Source organism: Rhea pennata, chromosome 1, assembly GCF_028389875.1.
Source record: "Rhea pennata isolate bPtePen1 chromosome 1, bPtePen1.pri, whole genome shotgun sequence".
Lineage (NCBI taxonomy): Eukaryota > Metazoa > Chordata > Aves > Rheiformes > Rheidae > Rhea > Rhea pennata.
In genome coordinates this window covers 65600803-65622799 of record NC_084663.1, presented here as the reverse complement: position 1 = coordinate 65622799, position 21997 = coordinate 65600803, and the positions used below count along the sequence as shown (strand labels likewise).

Below are 21997 nucleotides of genomic sequence, written 5' to 3'. Positions count from 1 at the left end.
GGACGTGGAAATTGAATAAGAAAGCCAATTTGTGATGAACATGAATAGTTGTTTATAGTGATACTTCAGAATTTTCAATATGGGGCGTTTTCCATTTGGCTTGTGAACAACCCTAAAGCATTTTAAAAATAATGTCTCCTGTTTTTAACAGAGCCAAACAGTTATAAAGCTGTATCTTGGTATCTGCTGCTGCTGAATTCCTGAAAAGTCTGGCTACAGGTCATGAAACAAATTTTTCTGTAAGAATTAATGTAATGGGTGGGAGCAGCTTTTTGGAATGGATTACAGTTCTGACAGATCTTGAGTGCTTAATTTGTGAAACTAATCACTCAATCATTTCCTGATTTTTCTGTCCTTCATCCTGGGTTGTTCTAGAATTGCTGAAGATGACAGCAATGAAGAGAATGTAGCTCTTTAGGAGACAGCGAGACAGCAAGACAGCTGCTAAGATTTACGTTGTATATACTGTCGATATGTATTTAAATAATGTATTTCCTAATCCCTGTGTGCATTTCCTCCTCTTACCATAGTACTTCTGGAAGAAACTATTTTGCTCTCTGTCAAACTCAGGTGCTCATCTGAGAGACTGATTATGGCTAATAGAGCAGAGCAATGGAAGTTTGAAACAACAGCTAAAAATGCAGCAGATTGATCAGAGATAAGGGCAGATATAACATTGTTCTGTCTACATAAAATTCTTTAGTCATTACATCTAATTAATATTTCAAATTAGAGTCAGGTCAAGGTCCAGAGGAAGAGCTGGCTGACATATCACAGAAGATGAGAATTTATTGATACTTTTCTGGATCATCATGAAATGACCTTATGCATTTCAATCCTTGCTTTTAACTGAGAGAGTAGTTCCAGTGCGATGACAAAACAAGCATCATGCTGCAGTGAGCTTGTTTCTAAGAATTATGAAGTACATGTAGTTAGTGGTGTTAGTCCCTGCCTACATTTGTTGTATGCAGGTCTGGCTGAACTGAACTTAAATTATCATAGAATCGGTAAGGCTGGAAGGGACCTCTGGAGATCATCTAGTCCAACCTCCCTGCTTAGTGGGGTCACCTACAGCATGTTAGACAGGATTGCATCCAAGCGGGCCTTGAAGATCTCCAGAGAAGGAGACTCCACAACCTCTCTGGGCAACCTCTTCCAGTGCTCCATCACTCTCACAGGGAAGAAATTCCCCTCACGTTCAGGCAGAACTTCCTGTGCTTCAATTTCTGCCCATTGCCTCTTGTCCTGTCACACGGGACAACTGAAAAGAGTTTGTCCCCATCCCCTTGACACCCTCCCTTCAGGTACTTGTACACATTGATAAGATCCCCCCTCAGTCTTCTCTTCCCCAGGCTGAAGAGGCCCAGCTCTAACAGCCGCTCCTCATAGGGCAGGTGCTCCAGCCCTCTGATCATCCTGGTAGCCCTACGCTGGACTCTCTCCAGTAGTTCCATGTCTCTCTTGTCCTGGGGAGCCCAGAAGTGGACACAGGACTCGAGATGAGGCCTCCCCAGGGCTGAGTAGAGGGGCGGGATCACCTCCCTTGAGCTGCTGGCAACACTCTTCCTAATGCACCCCAGGAGACCACTGGCCTTCCTGTCCACAAGGGCACGTTGCTGGCTCATGGTCGATCTGTCATCCAGCAGCACTCCCAGGTCCTTCTCTGCAGAGCTGCTCTCCAGAAGGTCAGCCCCCAGCTTGTACTGATGCATGGGGTTATTTTTCCCTAGGTGCAGGACTCTGCACTTGCCCTTGTTGAACCTCATGAGGTTCCTCTCCGCCCAGCTCTCCAGCCTGTCCAGGTCTCTCTGTATGGCAGCACAGCCCTCAGGTGTGTCAGCCACTCCTCTCTTTCCCCATTGGCTGAAAATGATCATCTTTGAGTTTACTGCTTTTCATATTGTATTCTCAGATAATTCTTGATTATGGATGTGTATGTGGCCCAGATTAGGGAGTGCATCAATAAGATGTTGTATTGTGTTCCAAGAACAGATTGGTTTAATCAGAAAAATCATTTCAGATTGCATTATATTTTCTTATGTGCAGAGTATTGTAACGTCCAACCTAATGAATGATGGCTGACTTCACAATTGTCATTTACTAAACTACTGCAAAGAATCCAGGTCATTCCTTGTACATCTGAAAGTAACTGGACTCTGGGGACCTATGCAGGACGTTGTGCTTTGGTCCCGTAGTTTCATATGTACCAATTGTGGCTTCCTGCGATTCCATTATTTTTGAGAAACAAAACAGTGAGCAGTAAAGTGCAACAACTTGTGCAATGCTTTATTGTTTTCTAGTCTTCATGAGGTTCTTGGTAAGGACCTGATCTGTTTATTACTATCCCTTTTCTTCTACTTGAATTGTGTTCAAGAGGCGCCACTTCATGTCAGCCTTGTCTCCAACATTTTTAGACTGAATGATCATTGTACCAATTTATAAGAAATCTTACTCAGAGATGTTCAAAATATTTTTGATAAAGGAAACCCTATTTTTCAGTGTAACTAATGAACCTTTATCACGTTTCACTTTTATGGATATTCCACTTGTTTTAAATTATCAAGTTTGTCAGAAGTGGTCTGTTGCTTGTTTGTTCCTGTATTTTCACGTTCTCTGATATGTAGGCTGCTGAAGCGTGCTGTGACAGAACTCTCTAAGGGAGGCTTGCAGAGCTTTAGCCAAATGGTTCTTCAGTTATTACTGGATAAGATTTCAGTGCTCCATATTCTGTCATAGGTTGCTTGCATGAAACCGAACTGATGAAAGAAGATGAGTTGTAGATGAAAATTATTAATTACTTTTTAGGGAGAGCATGTTGAAGCAAAAATCTTACTATGGCTATCTTTCAGTTTCCTCTGCTCTTCTTCTCCTCACTCTTTCTGTTTGGTTCATGTCACTGCCACAGATGTTGACTGTGTGTATTTTCGAAAATGTATCTGTATTGCTTTGCTGTGCATATATTGAGACAAATGACATTGTAGATAAATCGGCATTTTTCTGTGCCATGAAGCATAGCTATTGCAAAGTGTTAGAGGGCTTTTATCTAATCAAGATCTCTAGGGTTTGGGCCTTGTTTTTTTAACATTTATTTTGTGCTTCTGCGTACAAGTCCCATTTTGACAGTTTCTAATGCTGTCATGTAATACGCTCCTGTCTTGTACTACTGCAGTAGAACATGGGATACCTAACTGCGATGTGTTGCTTGATACCTACTCATCTATTTTTTTCATTTTTAGAAAAACCATGTAATTTGTCACTATGTGGGTGATAATTCAGAGTATTCAACACTTTTTTTTTGTGTTATGCTAGGCTATGTATTCATTTAATGGCTTATGTGAAATCTCTGATTTGTACTTTCAGAACTGTTATGAAGCCAAATTGAGGTTGTATCATAGTAAATACACATTCTAGCAGTCAGAAGCATGTATTCATTTTTTTTAATTGCTTGGTGATAGATAGCATCCATGTAGAAAGAGTTACTAACATACTATGATTGCCAGAGCAGTCTTTCTCGTGTTGAGTGCATGTTGACTTCCAGCTTCAGAAAAATGAGAGTTTAATACAGCTCTGTTTAAAAAAAAAAAAAAAAAAAAAAAAAAGAAGAAGAAAGAGCACCCTATCAGTCAGACTTTCAAAGCATTGTGTTGATATATCTAGTCTGTTGTTTGGTTTCTAATTTTTAACATGGCACTAATCCTGAACCACTCGCTTATAACCCACGTGTTCAGTTATTTGACCGACCATCTAAGGAAAACTCTGCTTTTTATATCAAAGAGCTACAGGAAAATGTTTTAAATGTAGTCTCCTGAAGGGAATTCTGGATTTTACAGCCTTTAAGTGTTTCACAGCTTCTAACAGTTTGCTATTGTGTAGACAGATGTTTGCAGTCAATTCAGTTACATATTCTTTTAGAATGTAAGATGGTGTTCGTGTGTAATTGAATTTGAGGTAGCATTTTTCCTGCTCATCTATGAAGCTGATGCAATATGTTATACAAAAAATATAAACTGGAAAGAAATTTAAGAATACTTCCTTACACATATCCAAATGTACATGTTTAATATCTCTTTGTGTGACCACATTGTGGTCCCATGTTACCACTAACAAGAAGTTAAATCCCATAGTGTAAACATTTAGAGTAGAAAATGCTGGAACTCATTAGATTTTTACTTGTTTATTTTAACCTTAAGAAATGCAAAATACATCTGTCTCCATGCCCTTTAACTGTCAAGGTTTGGACAGTTACTGGATTATAGCAGAATTGTGTTCTATATTGTAGTGGTTATATGGTGTGATGTTGGTCTGTTAGACACTTAGAAACTATATAGCAGAAAATGGACTAGAGCGTTGTTTACAGGAAAGCTGAAACTAAAATATTACAGCATTGTGATGTTTAAGAAAATCATGTAGCTCTATTCCAATTTTCAGAGCAGTGGAAAGAGTTCTGTGTTGGAAAGTCTTGTGGGGAGGGATCTGCTCCCACGAGGTACTGGAGTTGTCACCCGGAGACCCCTTATTCTGCAGCTGGTGCATGTTTCCCCAGAGGATGGTCGGAAAACAGCTGGAGATGAAAATGGTAAGTGTGATCCAAGACTTGGTATGTTTTGCCTAGTAGGAAAATCTTTCCTGTGTGTTTAAGACGACTGAAAAGCAAGTTGTCATAGTCCTAAAATTCAAATATGCTATCTCTTTTTATTTACTTTGGGGGAGGGGAGGGACAACCCCACAGCTGTTGTCACAGCTGTTCTGTCCAAGTAGCAGATGTTGTGAAGCCAAAATCTTTTGGTTATTCGAAGTGTCTTTAATATTTTAAGCTTTCCTGTTTGTTCTTGGTAAATACTCTTGAGAAAAGCAGGCTGAAGAAACATTTTAGTTATGATAATGATTATTTATGATGTTGAGAGCAGAGTTTTCTTGTATGTGTTTTCTTTTCCTCCTTTTCTGATTTAAATAAGACCTTTCCTTGAGAGGATGAGGATGTAACTTTGCAGGAGGAGGTTAAGAAATAGATAAGCTCTGGACAAAGTGCAAGGAAGAGAAATTAAACTAAGCAAAGGACCCCCTGATAGATGCAAAAAGAATTTTTGAACATGTTCTGTAGCTTACACCACCTTACTGAGCTAAAATACAATAGTTTAGATGTTCTAAAGCTCTCTAGTTTGAAGCTTTTGCGTTCTGTAATGTTTCTATATTATCTTTCACCAAATCAATGTTACCTCACTTGTCCTTTGGGAGTTTGAATGCTCATTTTATGCTAACGAATGATCTTGATCTTATGAAAGAGCAGTAGGGTTATGTCCACCTTCTGATCATAAGATATATCTCTTAGCTTTTTGATTTAGACCATAAAAGTATACAGGCTTTTGATGACATGATAAACATGCAGCTATAATTATTAATTCACATTGTGTTTTAAATTCTTCAGAATTTATTTGTAGAACTAGTAAGTCAAGGTTCTGGAAGTTCTTTACAGTTCTTCATGTAATATTTGTAGCCTTTGATTACTAAAGAAGTTGTTAATATTGTGCAGTTTGAAAGATTAAAGCTCCAAATATCATTACTGCTGCAAGCAGAAAACACAATTCCAGTTCATAACAATTACAAGTTTAGTATGCAGTACGCAGTCTGCCATCCAGGCTGTGCTGCATTATGAGAGATCGTGGGATAGATAATTCAGGTTGAAAATGACCTTGTGAGGTCTCTAGTCCAACTTCCTCCTCAAAGGAGGGTCAACTTTGAGATCAAACAAGGTTGTGCAGGCCTTTATCCAGTTGAGTCTTAAAAACTTCCAAGAATGGAGAATGCACAGCTTCTCTGGACAACCTGTTATGAAGGCCACTTTTTTTTTTCTTTTAGTAATGTACTTTCATGTTACTTGCATTATACTGTGCTCTTCAAAATGCTTTGATTCTGAGTTGTAGGATAATTGCTTTGTTGTTTTAATCTGCAGTTTTACAGAAATAAAAGTTGATTTTGTAAATAGAGTATTGAGCCAAAACAATGGAAGCTTTCTACCATTCGTTGCATTTGATCTGTGAATTTAGTTTTTAAACTTTGAAATGGGATAATGATACCTATTGTAAAGGATGTTGGGCTAAATTAATATTTATAAGATTCATTAAGATATTCAGAGAAAAAAATGAGATGTATATGTTATAATCGCTTTCATGTTGCTGTAAAAGAAGGGTGGGCTTGTTTAGTAAAAACAGACAAACTTCTATGGCTTTTTTCATTTGTGCTGGAAATTCCTCTCTCTTCCTTCCAAAATAAGACAAATCAGTCTAAATGATTTTCATTGACCTGGTTTAGCATACAACCCTGTGTACAGATTGTGTTGTTTCAGCTGAGAAGATGGGATCAAGTGGCTTGGAAAGAAAAGGAGGGGGAATCTTTTACTTTGCCTTTGCTGTCTGAAATTTTAACAGGGTGACACACTGTTCCTGGTCGTATTTTTGTTTGTTACGAGTTGGATGCTGAGGTAGGGTTGGGTGTGTGCTTGGCATTTCCCAAACAGAAAGTAGTTATACATAATATCGCATGAAGGGATTCTCCAGGTTTCTTCTATACATATTGAATCTTAGAAAAAGAACATCAGTTTCTGCACCCATATAGCATACTGCTTTTCCAATGTGCTGGTAATGAACTCTTTGTGCCAGATGCTTTTATTCATAAAAGTATCTCCTTATTTTGTGATTCTGTTGACCTAAAACTTTATTACCTTTATCCATCCTAATGTTCGCTACAGAGGTGTACTAGAGTCACATATGAATATATCCATTGAAAAGTAGTACTATTCTATGCGGTTTTTTTTAAGCTTTACTTTTAGATCAAGATGAGTGTTTACATCCAGAAAGCTTCACTATTTTTAACACAAAGCCCTTTGGATTGCTTTGGTGTTTGTTTAAATGTAGAAAATTGCCTTGCCTTTGTGACTATAAAGGGAAAAGATAGTTTTTCCAATAGTTTCACTTGGACATCTGAAGCATATCCACACAACCTGCCAAGGAACATCAATTCTTACTAGTTTAGAGTGTTTTTTTTGTTGTTTTGTTGTGTTTTTTTTTTTGATTCATGAGAGCGCATTGTTGTGTGAGATTTGCAGCCAGCCATTTGAACTAACTTCTGATTTCCTAACCTGCAACAATAAGGATCTTCCTTCCTGCTCCTTGGGGTTACTGATGATCTCCAAGTGATCCCCTTATACAGTGGCCACTGAAATAGATCAAAATAATCAGAAAATAGAGAGGAGAAAGAAGGAGGGACAGAGAAAGAGAGAGGAGAGAGATTAGTTTTCCATTAAATATGAAGAAGTACTGTGTTTTCGTAACGCCACTATTCCACACTGATACGTATATTCCCTGGAGGTGTGCGTGCTTTGGTCTGAAGGAAATGTTCTCATTATGCCTTTGCTGTCTGCTGTTGTCTGGACTGGATTCAGCACACGGTACACTTGATGCGGTGATACCATGCTGCGGTGTCCTCTTATCAAATTGCAAGAGAAACGGCGTTTGAGAGAGCTGTGCATGGATTCATTAATTATTAAATTGGTCTTGTGGCTATGACTTACTCTGATAGCTTATCCATTTATTAGGGCACAGAAAAGAGGAGGGAACGTAAGAATGGCCAGTTTGCAAGTGTTCATAGGTGCTTTCTGAACTGGGACAGGAAGCTAAGCATTGTTTAGATCCCAAGCAGTGAAAATTGGTTTGGAGGACAGGAATGGTTAGTGCAGATCTGTTGCTTGCTCCAACAGCATCATTTTGTGAGCTTTTTGCCCTGTACTTCAGGTATAGGGCTGTTATCCGTAGCTCCCAAACAGTAACAGCTGCCCCCTTGTACTTAGCTTTGTACGAGCACAAGAGAAAAGAACTTTCACCCAAAAGAGTTTCTCATCTAGTTAGGATCAAGGATGGAAAAAATGGTGCAACATACAGAAGGGATTAGACAAAGTGGGCATGTATTTTCGTCAGTTGGATTTGTTTTTATTCAGAGGGAGCTTGGAAAGGATGAAATGATGAAAAAACAGGGTTCAGATGGTAGTCTGCTGAGCTGTGAAAGGTGTGGGAAGTAGAAACATGTAGGAAAACAGGTAAGGGATTTTGTGTTTTTTGGTATATGGGAAGTTCTTGTTGCCTTGTTGCTAGAAATTTTCCATGGTGGTAGCCTTTTATGACTGTTTTTTCTGTGCTCCTGTAGTGTATGAAGAACATTTTTAATGCTTAGGGATGGAGAAGAGATGCAAGAATAATTCAAGTGAATTAGTGTTGTTCAACACTAATGTTGAACCAACAGTGAACCAACAGTTCAACTAATGTTGAACCAACCAACAGTGTTGTTGGACTTTTTTTTTTTTTTTTTTTTTTTTTTTTTTTTTAAGAAGCATTGCAGTATAGGTAACACAAAGCAATAATTTGGTAGAGAACAGTCCTGAGAGAAATAATACAAGCAGGTTCAGTTTTCCAGTATGTTAAAGTTTTCAGCTCTTGCTCCAAGATATGAAAAAACAGAAAAGCAAGGAGATAGTTACTTTTTCTGGGAAAAGTGTTTTTTTGTAAGACTGGATCAGTTTGCTCTTAAGAGTGGTTATTTTAATAATTTCTTTTCATCCTCTCTAAGAATGAATTTTGTAGTGACTGAGATGTCACTTCTGGGCTCTTCTCTTTAACATTGAACCTGGAATGTAATCAAGTGATTAATTCATCTGAAAGTTTTGCCTGAGAAGCTTACAGGAAGTAATATAACTGGAGGAAGACTGATTTTTACATCACTAGTTTCACTGGTAAAATGTTGTAGGTGTAAACCGGAAAATATTGGGTTGTTAAAAATGTAGATTGGTCACAGTATTTCTCCTTGCAGTCTGAAAAATGATGCAAACCCTTCCTTTCTTAAAAACTTCTTTGCATTAAATTAGAGCTATTGGAAATTTATCTTCTCAAGTCTTACGTGTGTGTCAGTATCGACTCCCTTAGAAGAATAAAGGAAGAGTTTCCTGCTTTATAAAAAAAATAATCCTGAAAGGAAAAAAAACTTTTTTTTTTTTTTTTTTTAATATACCTAGATATAAGCTTAATACCTAGCTGCTGGTTACTGTCCTGCATATAATTTAAGACTAAACCAGCATGTCTCAGGAGGACATCATCTTTCTAGGTAGGAGAGTATTTGGTATTTGGTCCATGTCTTTCAAATGTAACATTGCAAGTATTCTGCTCTGTCTTCCTGGCTTTATGCCTGTTTCCTGTCTCAGTTCCATTTCTGAAAAGAGGCAATGAGTAATATAATTCTGCAGATACTGTAGTTTCTTCATAATGAGTCTGTATTTTGCTTTATTTTCTTTGAACTGTAAATAAGCAATCTGTTTAATAACCTGGCGTTAATGAACTTCTTCACATAGCACATTTTTTCTGAGACTTTTATGTAACTTTGCTTGTTTATCACCTGATAAAGCAACGACTGCCTCCTGATAAGAATTTTTTCATAGCTCTGAAGTGCCTGTAGTTGTTTGTGCATTCTCAAAGAACAGTAAGGATAAAGTCGTCTTTTTTTTTTTTTTTTTTTTTGGTAATGTATCCAGTCTATATTTCCACTGAGGATAAAGCTTTGACTTACCCACCAGAGCAAAATACTAAAATTAACTATCCAGTTTTATTAGACTTTTCAAACTGATAAATTGATTCTTACTGTACTACTTCCATTTTGTGCTGAATAGGTAAGTGCAGCAAAAAACACTTTACAAGCTTGTTTGGATTCTTACCCCTGCATCGTGCTGTACTGGCATCACAGGAGAATATGGAGCTCTAAACTTGTGATCCTTTAATAAAATATTTTCTTTTTTTTTTCTTTTATTTATTTTTTTTTGTAATAGGGTTTTCATAAGCTTTTTTTGAGAAAATCAAAAAGTGAGGATAGTGTTAGTTGGTGCTGTCTCTTCTTAAATCTGTCTCAGAATTACTGTAATTTCTTTTTTCTTTTTTTGTCTGTGCAATTTTTTTGTGTTAGAAAGACTGATGCAGAAACTTAGGTTTCTTTCCAGTGCAGTAATATTACCTTTAGTGATGTTAAAAATGCATTTGGTTTAAGACTTGTTCTTGCCATATATAAACTATGAGAAACATGTTTCGTCAAGGAAGTTCAGCTTTACAGAACCTAATGGTGCTATTTTCTGTGCTCAGGTAAAAATATTGTAAGCTGATGGAGTGAGGTGAACAGCAATAATAAAGTCATCATCAAGTAAACTTCGTAGTATAGGATATCTGATTAACTTGCATCATTATTAGTGTTCAGTTAAGATTTTATTGCTGTGTATATTGTTAGTATGTTACATACTCTCATTAATCGTAGAATAGCATGCACATCTGTCTGCATGCATTTGTGATCTTTGTAGTATGATCTAGTACTGAAGGGTAAAGTATATGCTTTGTTATGTATGACAAATTTTAAACATCGTTCAATGCTGTTTCTCTTTAACTGCAGACCCTGCTACATGGAAAAATCCAAGACACCTTTCTAAAGGTTGCCTTTATCCACTTGCTTTTTCTCCCTGTTCATAAAGTGCATGCTTATATACACTAACCATATACATTTCATGCCACTTTATTGTTGATTATACTTTTACTTTTATACATTGACTACTGTGTTGATTGATTATTTTTCTGAGTCTTGTGATTTTGTTTTTTTTTTTTTTATTTTTCTGAGTTTGTTGTATTAGAATGAGATAATTTTTGCTTTTCTTCTGTGTTGTTGCTGCTTCATATACCTTTCAGCATTTTTAATTCCAAAATCTCTTAAAAATCTGTATTGATAATTATCTTTTGGAAATTCAGTGATAGTGGAAGTAAGTTTTGAATGATGACTTAATTTTAGATAAATGGTGTGGTTGTCAAATAGCCGGATTTCTTGTAGACTATTTTTCTAGAGTAGATTGCTGTATTGGGCAGTGGAGGAGAAGCGATCATAGAATAAAAATTTGGAACTCAATATATTGCTAAATACTTGGAAACCTAGTTATGGAAGTGTGTATCTTGCAGCCTGACTCAAACTGCCCTCTGCTCTATTGGAAAAATTGGAATTGACAAAAGCTCCTTTACTGTTTCTGGGTCTGCTCAAGCAGTCCCAAGTATTTCCCAGACATCAGTGGTGACTGACAAGAGTTAAGATGTTTGGTCCTTGACAGATTTGGGAAGAGACATGTTTTCCTAAGACTTTACTGTTAAGTTTTCCATTTTCTTGTTTTTGGTTTTACAGGTTTTTCTAACTTTTTCTTTCAGCTGCAGTTTGATCTCACTTGCATGGGAAAAGAAAAGATGATAAAAGCTGATCTATTTTTGCCTTTTTTTTTTACTGTTGCTAATAATTCTTTTATTTTCTGTTGCAATATGATGTTTAAATGGACTAGATGGTTTCTGAAATATGGTAGGATAGCTGACTGGCGCAGCTCACTATTCGGGCAGTGGGCATTGCCTAAGAGAATGACAAATTAGAAGGAGTAACGAGATATATAAGTTTCATGATAAGTATGAATGATAAATATATTTGTACTGAACTGCTTAACATCTAGCAGTAGAAAGCGGACTGTTTTATCTTGCTGCTTAAAAAAAAACACCCTATAGTTTTCAACAAACAGATTCTTGGGAAGGTGCAATTGAAACATGTTTCCATTTCATCATATATCAATCTTTTGTTTTCAGAGATTGATGCTGAAGAGTGGGGTAAATTTCTTCACACCAAAAATAAGGTATGTTTACTCTTGTGGTGGAGTAGTGGTGTCATAAACTCTTTATCACACATAATTAATTCCCGATCTCTCTTCTATACAGTGCTAGAAATTGAAGGAGATCCAAAGAGGATGGTGCAGAGAATCTGTGGATGGGTAGCTCTGTGCTAATTTATTTTGGCTTGGTAGAAGGAGAACAGACTAGACAAGAATGGAAAAAATTTGAAAGAGGATATTGTCCAAGTTCATTGTCCTCCTGATGAGAAAGGGTTTAGGCTACATTATGTATGTTAACTTCAAAGTGCTACAACTTGATTAGAAATGGAATTAAGGATTTGAAATTCTCTTATGGTGTGTTTTTTGTTTTTTTTTTAAACCTTGTCTGACTTTGAGATGATTATAAAGGCTAGTAACTACCATCTTGCACTGCAGTGGATTAAATAGCAAGATTTATGTTTCTTTAATTCATTGCACTGATGCTTGCCATTAGCATTAGGTTCAGTGTTATTAGTCATTTTTACTTTTTTTCACCTTCTATATGCATAGTTACAGAATTTTCCACTGTCTCTTGGAGAAAATAGCATTCTTTTGCCGTTTTAATAAGTGTATGTGATCTTTGATTTAAAATTTTTTTTTTCTATTGTACTTCAGGTCTATACAGATTTTGATGAAATTCGTCAGGAAATAGAAAATGAAACGGAGAGGATTTCAGGAAATAATAAGGTAGATGTTGAACTGTCTAACTTGACCCTATTGTAGATTCTCTTGTTGTTTGGAACCTTCTTAAATAGTCTTAGCAACTGGAAATGAAAAGCATTGAAGAATTCTACTGAAGAATATAATGGAGCTGCTTATCACTGAGGTTTTTCACTGTGTTCTTGAGAAAGCGTTATAGATTAAGCAAGAAGAAAATGAAGACATTTGGTGGTGTTTTACTCCAAAATTTCTAGAATAATCCTACAAGAAGTAAACTGAGTTGAACTTGCATAATTTCTACATACATCACTTCTGTGTAAATTATAAAATCAAGTGTAGTATTCTTGCACATGTATGTAATGCTGAAGTGTAAGAGCTTTTGTGCATTTTATTGACAGGAATGCAGGGCTACTTCCAGAGACAAAATAATTATTTAACAGATGTGATTGACTTTGTTTCTCACAAAGCAGGTGTAAAGGCATATGATGGAAGAAAGGATTTTTTATGTTAGACTTAAGATTTTGGCTTTCTAAAGGGTGCAGTTAACTAATCCAGAACTGTAATTAATTTTTATTATTAACATATTCCTAGGGAATCAGTCCTGAACCTATTCATCTTAAGATTTTTTCATCTAATGTTGTAAATCTGACGCTTGTGGATTTACCAGGAATGACAAAGGTAAGATATGGAATGGTTCTGTTCTGGTTTAATGCAAATAGTGTTTTGAAACAAGGAGTGTATGTTCACTTTTTGGCATTATCCTGTATTGTTAGATAAACAGTCTTTAAGAAATGAAGCTATACGCTGTTTCTCAGGTTGAGTAGCTGGTTATATGAATTTGAGATGTCACTGTCTTCTGATAAAAACTTTGAATCTCTGATGCTATTCACTATTAAAAGAGAATTAGATTTGCTCAAGTTCTCCCCCTTCCAATATACAACAGAGGAATGAGAACTGTTGAGAAAACAGCTTTTTTTCTTTTTTTTTCTTTTTTATTTTTACTTCAATAGAAGAGGTAGTACTCAGTTTCACAGCAGTACCTGCAAATGAATGGTCACTGACAAACTGGAAAATACTTTTCTCATTGCTTCTCTTAACAGAAGTTGCTATGCATATTTTCCTTGAGAAGCTGTATAAATTGAGGATACAGTAGAAGAAATGCTTAGGTTCTGTTCAGGTTTTATGCTGAATAATTTTCTGTGGCAAGATGATGACGAGATTTTCTTCTGCATGCCCTTATACACGTGCACATGCATGTGCACATACATACTCTACCAGTTGTACAGGTGGTTTTTAGATGCTAAGCAGCATCAAAACAAATAATTTGACTTGATTCTCACTTTACAAGAATGTTTTTTGACTGATACCTTTCAAGATCTTCCTTAATTCTCTCATGCTTATTCACAAAGTGGCAACAGAAAGACTGGAAGCTTTTATCTTGCCCTGTGGTACAATGAATAAACTTTCAATGAGTGGTATTGCATTGGTGGGGGGAATGTGTGATTTTAAACAGCTCTGCGCTGTTTTTCTCTAGGTGCCTGTTGGTGATCAGCCTAAGGACATTGAACTTCAAATCAGAGAACTAATCCTTCAATTCATCAGTAACCCAAATTCAATTATTCTGGCAGTCACAGCTGCTAACACAGACATGGCCACTTCAGAAGCACTTAAAATTGCACGGGAAGTGGATCCAGATGGTAAGCAGAAAATAAAACTGGAACCTGTAATTCAAGTTGTTGAGTTTCTTTCCTAAATTAAATCCTAAAATAAAACTGAAGTTGTCTGGGAAAAAGGTGGGGGACCAAAAATGTCACTGCATTTCCTAGAAAATAAAAATGTTTTATCTGGGTAAAGATTTCCTGCTGCACTCTGTACAATTCAGAAGCTATTGAATATGCTGTGATACCTTAATATCTAAGGGCTTTCTGACTTACAAATAGACCAGACCAGATAACTATTTTAATAGTCACGTGAGCCACTTCTGTTTCCAGAGCATGGCATTATAGAATGCTGGGATTTTTTTGAGATTTTAAATGACTTAAAGTAGTCTGTTAGGGTGACTTCATGCTTTATTCCTTCAGTATTGTTTCTTTTAGTAGAGGAAGTACGCAGCCCTGCAAATAGTAATTGCCTGTTTAGCGGTTAGTTTAGTGACTTTTAGCAAGAGAAAGTAAAATCAATGTCTTCAGTCAGGATCTGTTGTGCTTATGCTGCATTTGTTTGGAAGAGCTTACTGGTTTAAATTTAATATAAAAAGAGGATTATCATTTTATGTTTACCTAATGACTTTGAAACAGATTCTAAGCTATTTGAAAGAATATGGAAATATATACTCTGAACATAGTTATCCTGAAATTAGACTAAAATATGGCCCTCAAATTGTTCTTCCCTTAAGGTGTAACATTTTTTGCCTGTTTTCAGACTCCTAGTCTCTGGCTAAGCCTTCAGGGGCTCTACAGCCATGTAACCTCGAGAGAGAACCTCTTCTCCTGGCAGTCTCTTCAATCAGATTGTTCTGTTTCAAGGCAGCAGACTCTCTCCTAATTTGCTCTTGTAAAATGATCAGATGTGACTGAAAAGGTCTAAACCTCAAAGGTCTGGAGTCACAGCTCATGTTACAGGTTTTGTAGAAATAATCAGGAAATTTCAGGAGACAGTTCTCTACTGACTTTACTGAGATATCAGTTTATTTTAGACTTGAAAGGCCTGTTATATTTTGAAGAAAACATCTTTGCCATTTTTTTCAGACCGGTCCCAAGGAAATCTTATGCATGTTAATCTATCTGTTTAGATATCCGGTATTTACCTATTTAATCAAATTTTGAGTCCCTTTTTCTCCACAGTCTCTGATACAAAGTTTTTGTTTTCATTTGGAAAACATCATGTACTCAGGTAAAATTTTACCTCGTTAGCAAAATGAATCCCTTACTGCTTTTACAGGGGATGGCTTTCAAGCATTTCAGGCTCTCGGGACTGTTTCAGCTATGTATTTGATGGTCTGGTTGACTCCTCTGGCAGCTTCTTTTGTACTGATTATATTTCACATATACTTCCAAACATGTTGCCCTTATGCCTAGTCCTACGTATATCCTATGAATATGTTCAGTCTGCTCACACTTATGGGTTGCCTGCTTTCCTGCCTTGGTCTTCTCTGTGAGTACTTTGTAACTCCTGTAACCTCATATAATGTGCCAAAATGGTTGTTGCATTGAGAAACGGTTATGATTTTGAACTGAATGGTAGCTAAACCCTTTTTCTTTCCCCAGACCTGTGTGGGGATGGTACCTGCCAAATATCTTATATTTTTGTTAATAAATGGCTCCATATAGACTAATACCACATGCTCTTGCACTGTTTTTTGCTGGTTTACCCTGTTGCCCTTTGTGCAGTTGTTCGAGGAACTTCTTGAGTGATGAGCTTTAGCTACCCTGATCAGGGTAAAATACTGCCCTATGTGAGTTTTCCTTTTGTTCTAATAGGTCGAAGAACACTTGCTGTTATTACAAAGCTGGATCTCATGGATGCTGGCACGGATGCTATGGATGTGCTCATGGGAAGAGTGATTCCAGTAAAACTTGGCATCATTGGAGTGGTGAACAGGTTTGTCTGGGCATATTATTTCTGTTTTTGAGATTCTCTGTTAATCTAAAGTAATGCTTTGTGCTCTTCTAACCATGGATATGGGCTTAAGAATAAGGTGGTTTGATATTGAAATAAACTTCTGAAATAAGCAAGCAAGAAGCTTGCTGCTCACTTTTGACAAGCTTGAGTGTTCTTCTTCCAGTCAGCTAAATGCTAGTTTAGAAAGGAATAGGGACAGTTGAGGTAAAAATTGTAGTGTCATTTCATCTTTCCATTACCATTTTTTGGTTTGGAAGCTTCTGGTCAGCTGTTCACATTAACACTATTCCAGTAGGGATCTTGCAGGGGTCTTGTACCTGAGTGCTAATCTAGCACTAACTGCCTGTGGCTTTAGTAATATTCACTTTGCTTCTTGCATCAGGTAGGTCAAATCTCATGCGTTTTTTTTATAGAAGTGTTTGCTTAGTCTATTGATGACTGCTACCGTATTGCTTTGATGGCTGAAGTCCATGGAACAACAACCAATACCATGGTTGTTGCCTGATGGAGATATGTGTGTAAAGCAAAAGCAAGCTATTCACATATCTTGTCAGGAAAAACAGAAATGTAGATTATTTTTACTTTGCATCTATTAACTAGCATATAACTCTGCTTTTTAACTTCAGGAGTCAGTTGGATATTAACAATAAGAAGAGCGTAGTTGATTCTATCCGTGATGAGTATGGCTTTCTTCAGAAGAAGTATCCTTCCCTAGCCAATCGAAATGGAACCAAGTATCTTGCTAGAACGCTGAATAGGTATTGTTTGCAAAACAAAATAAATGCATGCTTTTAAAGATACTTTAAGAAATAAATCGGTGTGTTGGAAACGTGTACTAACACTTATTTTTACCTTCCCTTTTCCTTTTAGTGTGGTGCAGTGGAATGTTAGGAAAGCACTATTTAGTTCCAAATTCAATTTCTGAATCTATGGTAGTTTTCTTGAGTAAATATTTTCCTTTGTGATTATTTTGTTTCTTCTCAGTTTTGATTGAGATGATAAAGCTGAAAGCTTTCTTCCCTTCTCACAAAGGACTATTTTCTCTCTATTTTTAGACTACTCATGCATCATATCAGAGACTGCTTGCCAGAACTGAAAACTAGAATAAATGTTTTAGCTGCTCAATATCAATCCCTACTAAACAGCTACGGGGAACCTGTTGAGGACAAAAGTGCCACTTTATTACAGCTTATTACCAAATTTGCCACAGAATATTGTAACACTATTGAAGGAACAGCAAAATACATTGAGACTTCGGAGCTGTAAGTACCAAACGGTTTTCTAGAATATTGACTATGTACCTAGATGGACCCTGTGGCTCTTGCTGGCTTATATTGACAATAGTACTACAGCAGAGAATAAGATGTTCTGAAAGTCCAGCTTTCCTGAGGAGTATTTGAATCCAAGTGACTATAAAAGTGTTTACAGTGAGGGTTTGTTTCTTGTTTGATATTCAGTTAGTATTTTATTCTTTCAGATGTGGTGGAGCCAGAATCTGTTACATTTTTCATGAGACCTTTGGACGAACCTTGGAATCTGTTGATCCATTAGGTGGCCTTAACACTATTGATATTCTGACTGCCATTAGAAATGCTACTGTGAGTCTTACTTTGTATTTCTAAGTGTCATTCCTGTATATTGGATATGAAATGAGGCTTCAACAGATTTGTGCTGCTTCAGATCAGTATTAATGACTTCAGCTGAATGAATATCAAATAGGCTAAAACCTACTTTTCAGTGTTTTAAGTGGAAAAATGTGAACTCCAAATTTGCAGCCATTATCAGATATGGAATGATTTAAAAGTGAACACTTGTATTTAATTACTAGTATTTATAGGTTGAAATGAAGCTTGGGTCCTGTTCTGGTAACCCTATTCTAGAGCTATTATACATTAGAGAAAAGGTGATGAAAGACAGCCTCTGCACTTATTATGCATTAAGCACTTCTATTAGTTATGACGATTCAGTTTGAGGTGGATGGGCTAGGACACATTCAGATAATTTCATTTAATGTAACAGACACAACTGTAAAGGTTCAGTGTTTACATGACAGATTGGGTTTTTTGTGAATATAGGAATTGGTGTAGCTAAGTTAACAGAGCAAGTTCTCTTTTAAAATTTGCAGTATATAGAATGTTCATTTGTTAGAGCCTCACCTTGGACCTCAAATGTACAAGTCTGTGTTTGTTCCCTGTTCCACTGGATACAGACAGACAAGCAGATTTCTGCATGATCAATGAATGTGTCATATCTTTGTGTTTCTAAAGCTCATGTGGGAGCTTTATTTTATTTTATCTTTTATTCCGTTTTTTTTTTTTTTTTAAAAAAAAGCTAAGCATCAGTCTGTAGGTCAGAAATGAAATTCTGCCAAACACCATAAATTAGAGCTACTGTATTATGATTATGTTTAACAGAAAGCCACTACCTTGCAGTAAGAAATGTAGGCCCAGGATTGCCAAATGATAACTTTCCTCTATCTGAAGTTAGGAGGAGAATGTCTTTGTCTTTATAATAAAATCTGTTTAAACTTGGATCTGCAAACCTGAGAAGTTTAAAAGAATTTTGAGTTCATAATTGTAAGCCTAGATTGACATTAGTCCGTGGAAAACTTACAGATTCTACAAGCACACTGATTAATCATTGCTTAACACAGCGTCTTTTAAGAGTAATAACTTCTGAATTTTAGTCTGTAAAGCTTTGTATATTTAAATATTCCTGTAACAACTTTTAGTCTTAAATTGACAAGACCTGTTCTGAGTTTTCTTTTGTGTGCAGACATTGCAAATTGATTTATTGTGGGCTTCATGAGTCACTGCTTCTTAAAAATGTATGTTGTTTTAATACACACTGTAACAGCCTTTTCCCTCCATTTGAACTAGGGTCCCCGTCCTGCCTTGTTTGTTCCTGAAGTTTCATTTGAATTGCTGGTAAAAAGGCAAATCAAACGTTTAGAAGAGCCTAGCTTGCGCTGTGTGGAGCTGGTTCATGAAGAAATGCAGAGGATTATCCAGCATTGTAGCAATTACAGTACACAGGTAAAAAAAAGGATGCTTAAAAATGCTACAGGAATTTTAAATTAGTATCTTTTTTTTTTTAATAAATTTGAACTTACTGAAAGCTGAACTAAAGAAATCTGGCTACTGCTTGTCAGATTCTACTTGGTAGTTTCCCTTTCTTCAAAATTTCTTGAAGTCTCATCAGTAAACTTTTGCTTTGTTTTAGGAATTATTAAGATTTCCTAAATTACATGATGCCATAGTTGAAGTAGTGACCTGTCTTCTGCGTAGAAGACTTCCAGTCACAAATGAAATGGTAATTTCCCATTTACTGTAATTTTGCTGGAAAATGTTTGTGTCTGTTCTGTAGTCTTCCTTGATGCTTTTGTTTGCTATGTAATGTGGGGAACCCAAAATATTAAAGGAGTCTTAATGCATATTTTTTAAATAGCTAGCTATTTGATATCTGCAATACTTGAAGTTTCTGATATCTGTAGTATTTGAAGATAGATACTTAAAGGGGTTGAGAGGAACCATCTTCACCTTGGTTTTTTCCCCCTATGTTTCAATTTCCAAGCAAGATCTTACTAACAACTTGTATTTAAAACCTGCTAGTCTCCTGCTGTATGTGTATTTTCCTCTCCCTGTAATTAAAGCTATGTATTTTCTATAGAGTTAGGGATGCAATGAAGAAAATGAAATTACAGTCCTCACTCTGTGTTCCAGAGATATTACGTTATATAAAATGCTGATTTCATTTATAATGCCCTTCAGCTGATGGGAACAAAAAAAAATCAGCTTTCTATCTTTGTGTAAAAATGTTTTAATGTGAAAAACTGGTGTCTGCTTTGGGCGACTTATTAGAGAGAGAGCAAAGAGTTTGAGTCAGAGTCTGTACATGTCTATATGTCTGTGTGAAAAGTAAACAAAAATTGATCTGTCTCTGCTCACCATCTGAGATGTCTTCACTGATGAAGCCATGTCTCACTAGTTCAAATGTGGCCAGTGGCTTGTGATTAAAGATTGATTATATAGCTTACTTGATATGGAAGAGCCATAAAATTGCTGAATTTTGTTCATTTGTTGTTGGAGGCTGGTTAGTTTGATAAATCTAATAAGTTAACTTGATATAACATCCAGGAGAACTGAAATTTTAAATGCATCACAATAAATGAATTTCCTTCTTGCCTCCAGAGATCATCTGGATCAGACATTTAATGTCTTTGGGGCAATAAGACCAGAGCCTTTGGTATGGATAGTTACATTACGCTTTCTAGCTTTGTCAGTTCATTGTTTTTCATTAGTGTTAGGTTTACTCACTAAATTCAAAACTGAATGGCATTGCGTTGCAGGTTCATAATTTGGTCGCCATTGAGTTAGCCTATATCAATACAAAACATCCAGACTTCGCTGATGCCTGCGGGTTAATGAATAACAACATAGAGGTAAGACAATACATCCTCTTAAAAGTGAATTCCATATGCATAGCTAAAATGTGAATACATTGAAAGGTTTTGCATGATTGTGGATCGCATCTTTGTTACATCTGTCTTGTCTTTTGATTACTTCAAATGACAGCCAAAATAATCGGTAAAAGAAAAATGTGTGTCTCTTTTTCCTTAAAGCATAATTCTGCATTCTGAAGTACAAAAACATGATATATTACAAATTTGGTGCATACTCATGTCTTGTAATCAATCTATTTGTTAAACATAGTATGTGAGTTTTAATTTAGGACCAATGGCAGATACTTCACTGAAAACAATTCTGCCTGTATTTCTCTCTGGAAAGTAAGATAGGCACCTAAATGAGAACTGGCTATTAAATGAAATTTCTGGAGGAGAAACTTTAGGTAGTTGTGAAGTACTGTTTAATGTTTACTGCATGTTGTCTCTGGCAAAACCTATGAATAGCTATGATGTTTCTCTCATTCGTGAAGTGATAATATGATTTGTTTTTCCTCTGTTTAGCTTCTAATTTCTGCTTCTCTCTGGTACTGTTCTTACCACGCCTCAACCTCCCCAAATCCATTTTCTCTATCATTTTCCCATTAGCCTTTTACAGTTTCAGTAGCCTGCTTTTCAATCTCAGTTTCGATTTACTGATCTCTGTTGCTGTCGTCGCCCTATAAAGGCAGTTGTTCCAGCAATGTGCTGCTCAGTCTATCTTAATCTGGCTAAGAGCTTGGTAATATTCTTGTGTTCCTTTGGTTATCTAGCATGTTTTTTCATAGTAGCACGCTTTTAAAAATGCTTATGTTCTCATTTCTGCTTTTTAGTTCTATCCTCTTTCTTTATATAAAATTTTTGTATTGACTGGTTATGTGATTTAATTTGCCTTGGTAGACTGTTTGGGAGCAATGTCTGCCCAAGCTGTTATGGATGCAAAAAATAAGACTTTTTGAAGCTGAACAAATGAGATTATTGTTTTATGTGCTACATATATTAGTTATTTCCTAACATCTTCCTGAACAGGACACTGGATTTTTGAAGCTATAAAGCATGTAGAACATCCTAGCCTTATTAATTTAAAGGAAAAAAAACCCTATCTTTGTTTATCCTGATTGCTTCAAATTCTGTTTTGTTATGTAGTGAATGCCTGCACCTTCCTTCTGCTGTTTGGGCAGAAGTTAACCTGGTTGTATATGGAATCAAGTCCTTAGAGATTACTTCATAAATGTTATGCTGTATGACAGCTGTAGGGAATTTACCCTCAGCCAAACTGTGTAGTTTTTTTATCTTGGCTTTTAAAGGCTCTAGTATGAATCTGGAGTGCGTTGCAAAAAGCTTTGTAGAAGGCTTTATGCTGCAAATTTACTTTTGACCAGGTAGTCCTTCAGAGTAGGTACATCCAAGTAACTGAGGCTTTCATAGCGTCATAGTATAGCTACGTGACACTGGATGAGATGAGATTATTAGTTTTGGCTCTAAAGTGCAAGTTATCTGTAAAATACAAATGTTGCGTGTGTGCTGAT

At 36.3% G+C, this 21997-nt stretch overlaps 1 protein-coding gene across 2 annotated transcripts in view; it reads left to right on the top strand.

The window, feature by feature from the left end:
• The window catches only part of DNM1L (dynamin 1 like), a 38154-nt gene that overhangs the window by 7644 nt on the left and 8513 nt on the right, over positions 1-21997 (top strand). For both annotated transcript variants that reach the window (XM_062590070.1, XM_062590061.1), the window contains exons 2-13: positions 4429-4576; positions 11685-11731; positions 12362-12433; positions 12998-13084; positions 13941-14103; positions 15886-16006; positions 16654-16785; positions 17083-17289; positions 17505-17625; positions 18907-19062; positions 19250-19339; positions 20376-20468. In XM_062590070.1, the coding sequence (XP_062446054.1) occupies positions 4429-4576; positions 11685-11731; positions 12362-12433; positions 12998-13084; positions 13941-14103; positions 15886-16006; positions 16654-16785; positions 17083-17289; positions 17505-17625; positions 18907-19062; positions 19250-19339; positions 20376-20468 (1437 nt within the window). The remainder of the gene's footprint in view (positions 1-4428; positions 4577-11684; positions 11732-12361; positions 12434-12997; positions 13085-13940; positions 14104-15885; positions 16007-16653; positions 16786-17082; positions 17290-17504; positions 17626-18906; positions 19063-19249; positions 19340-20375; positions 20469-21997) is intronic.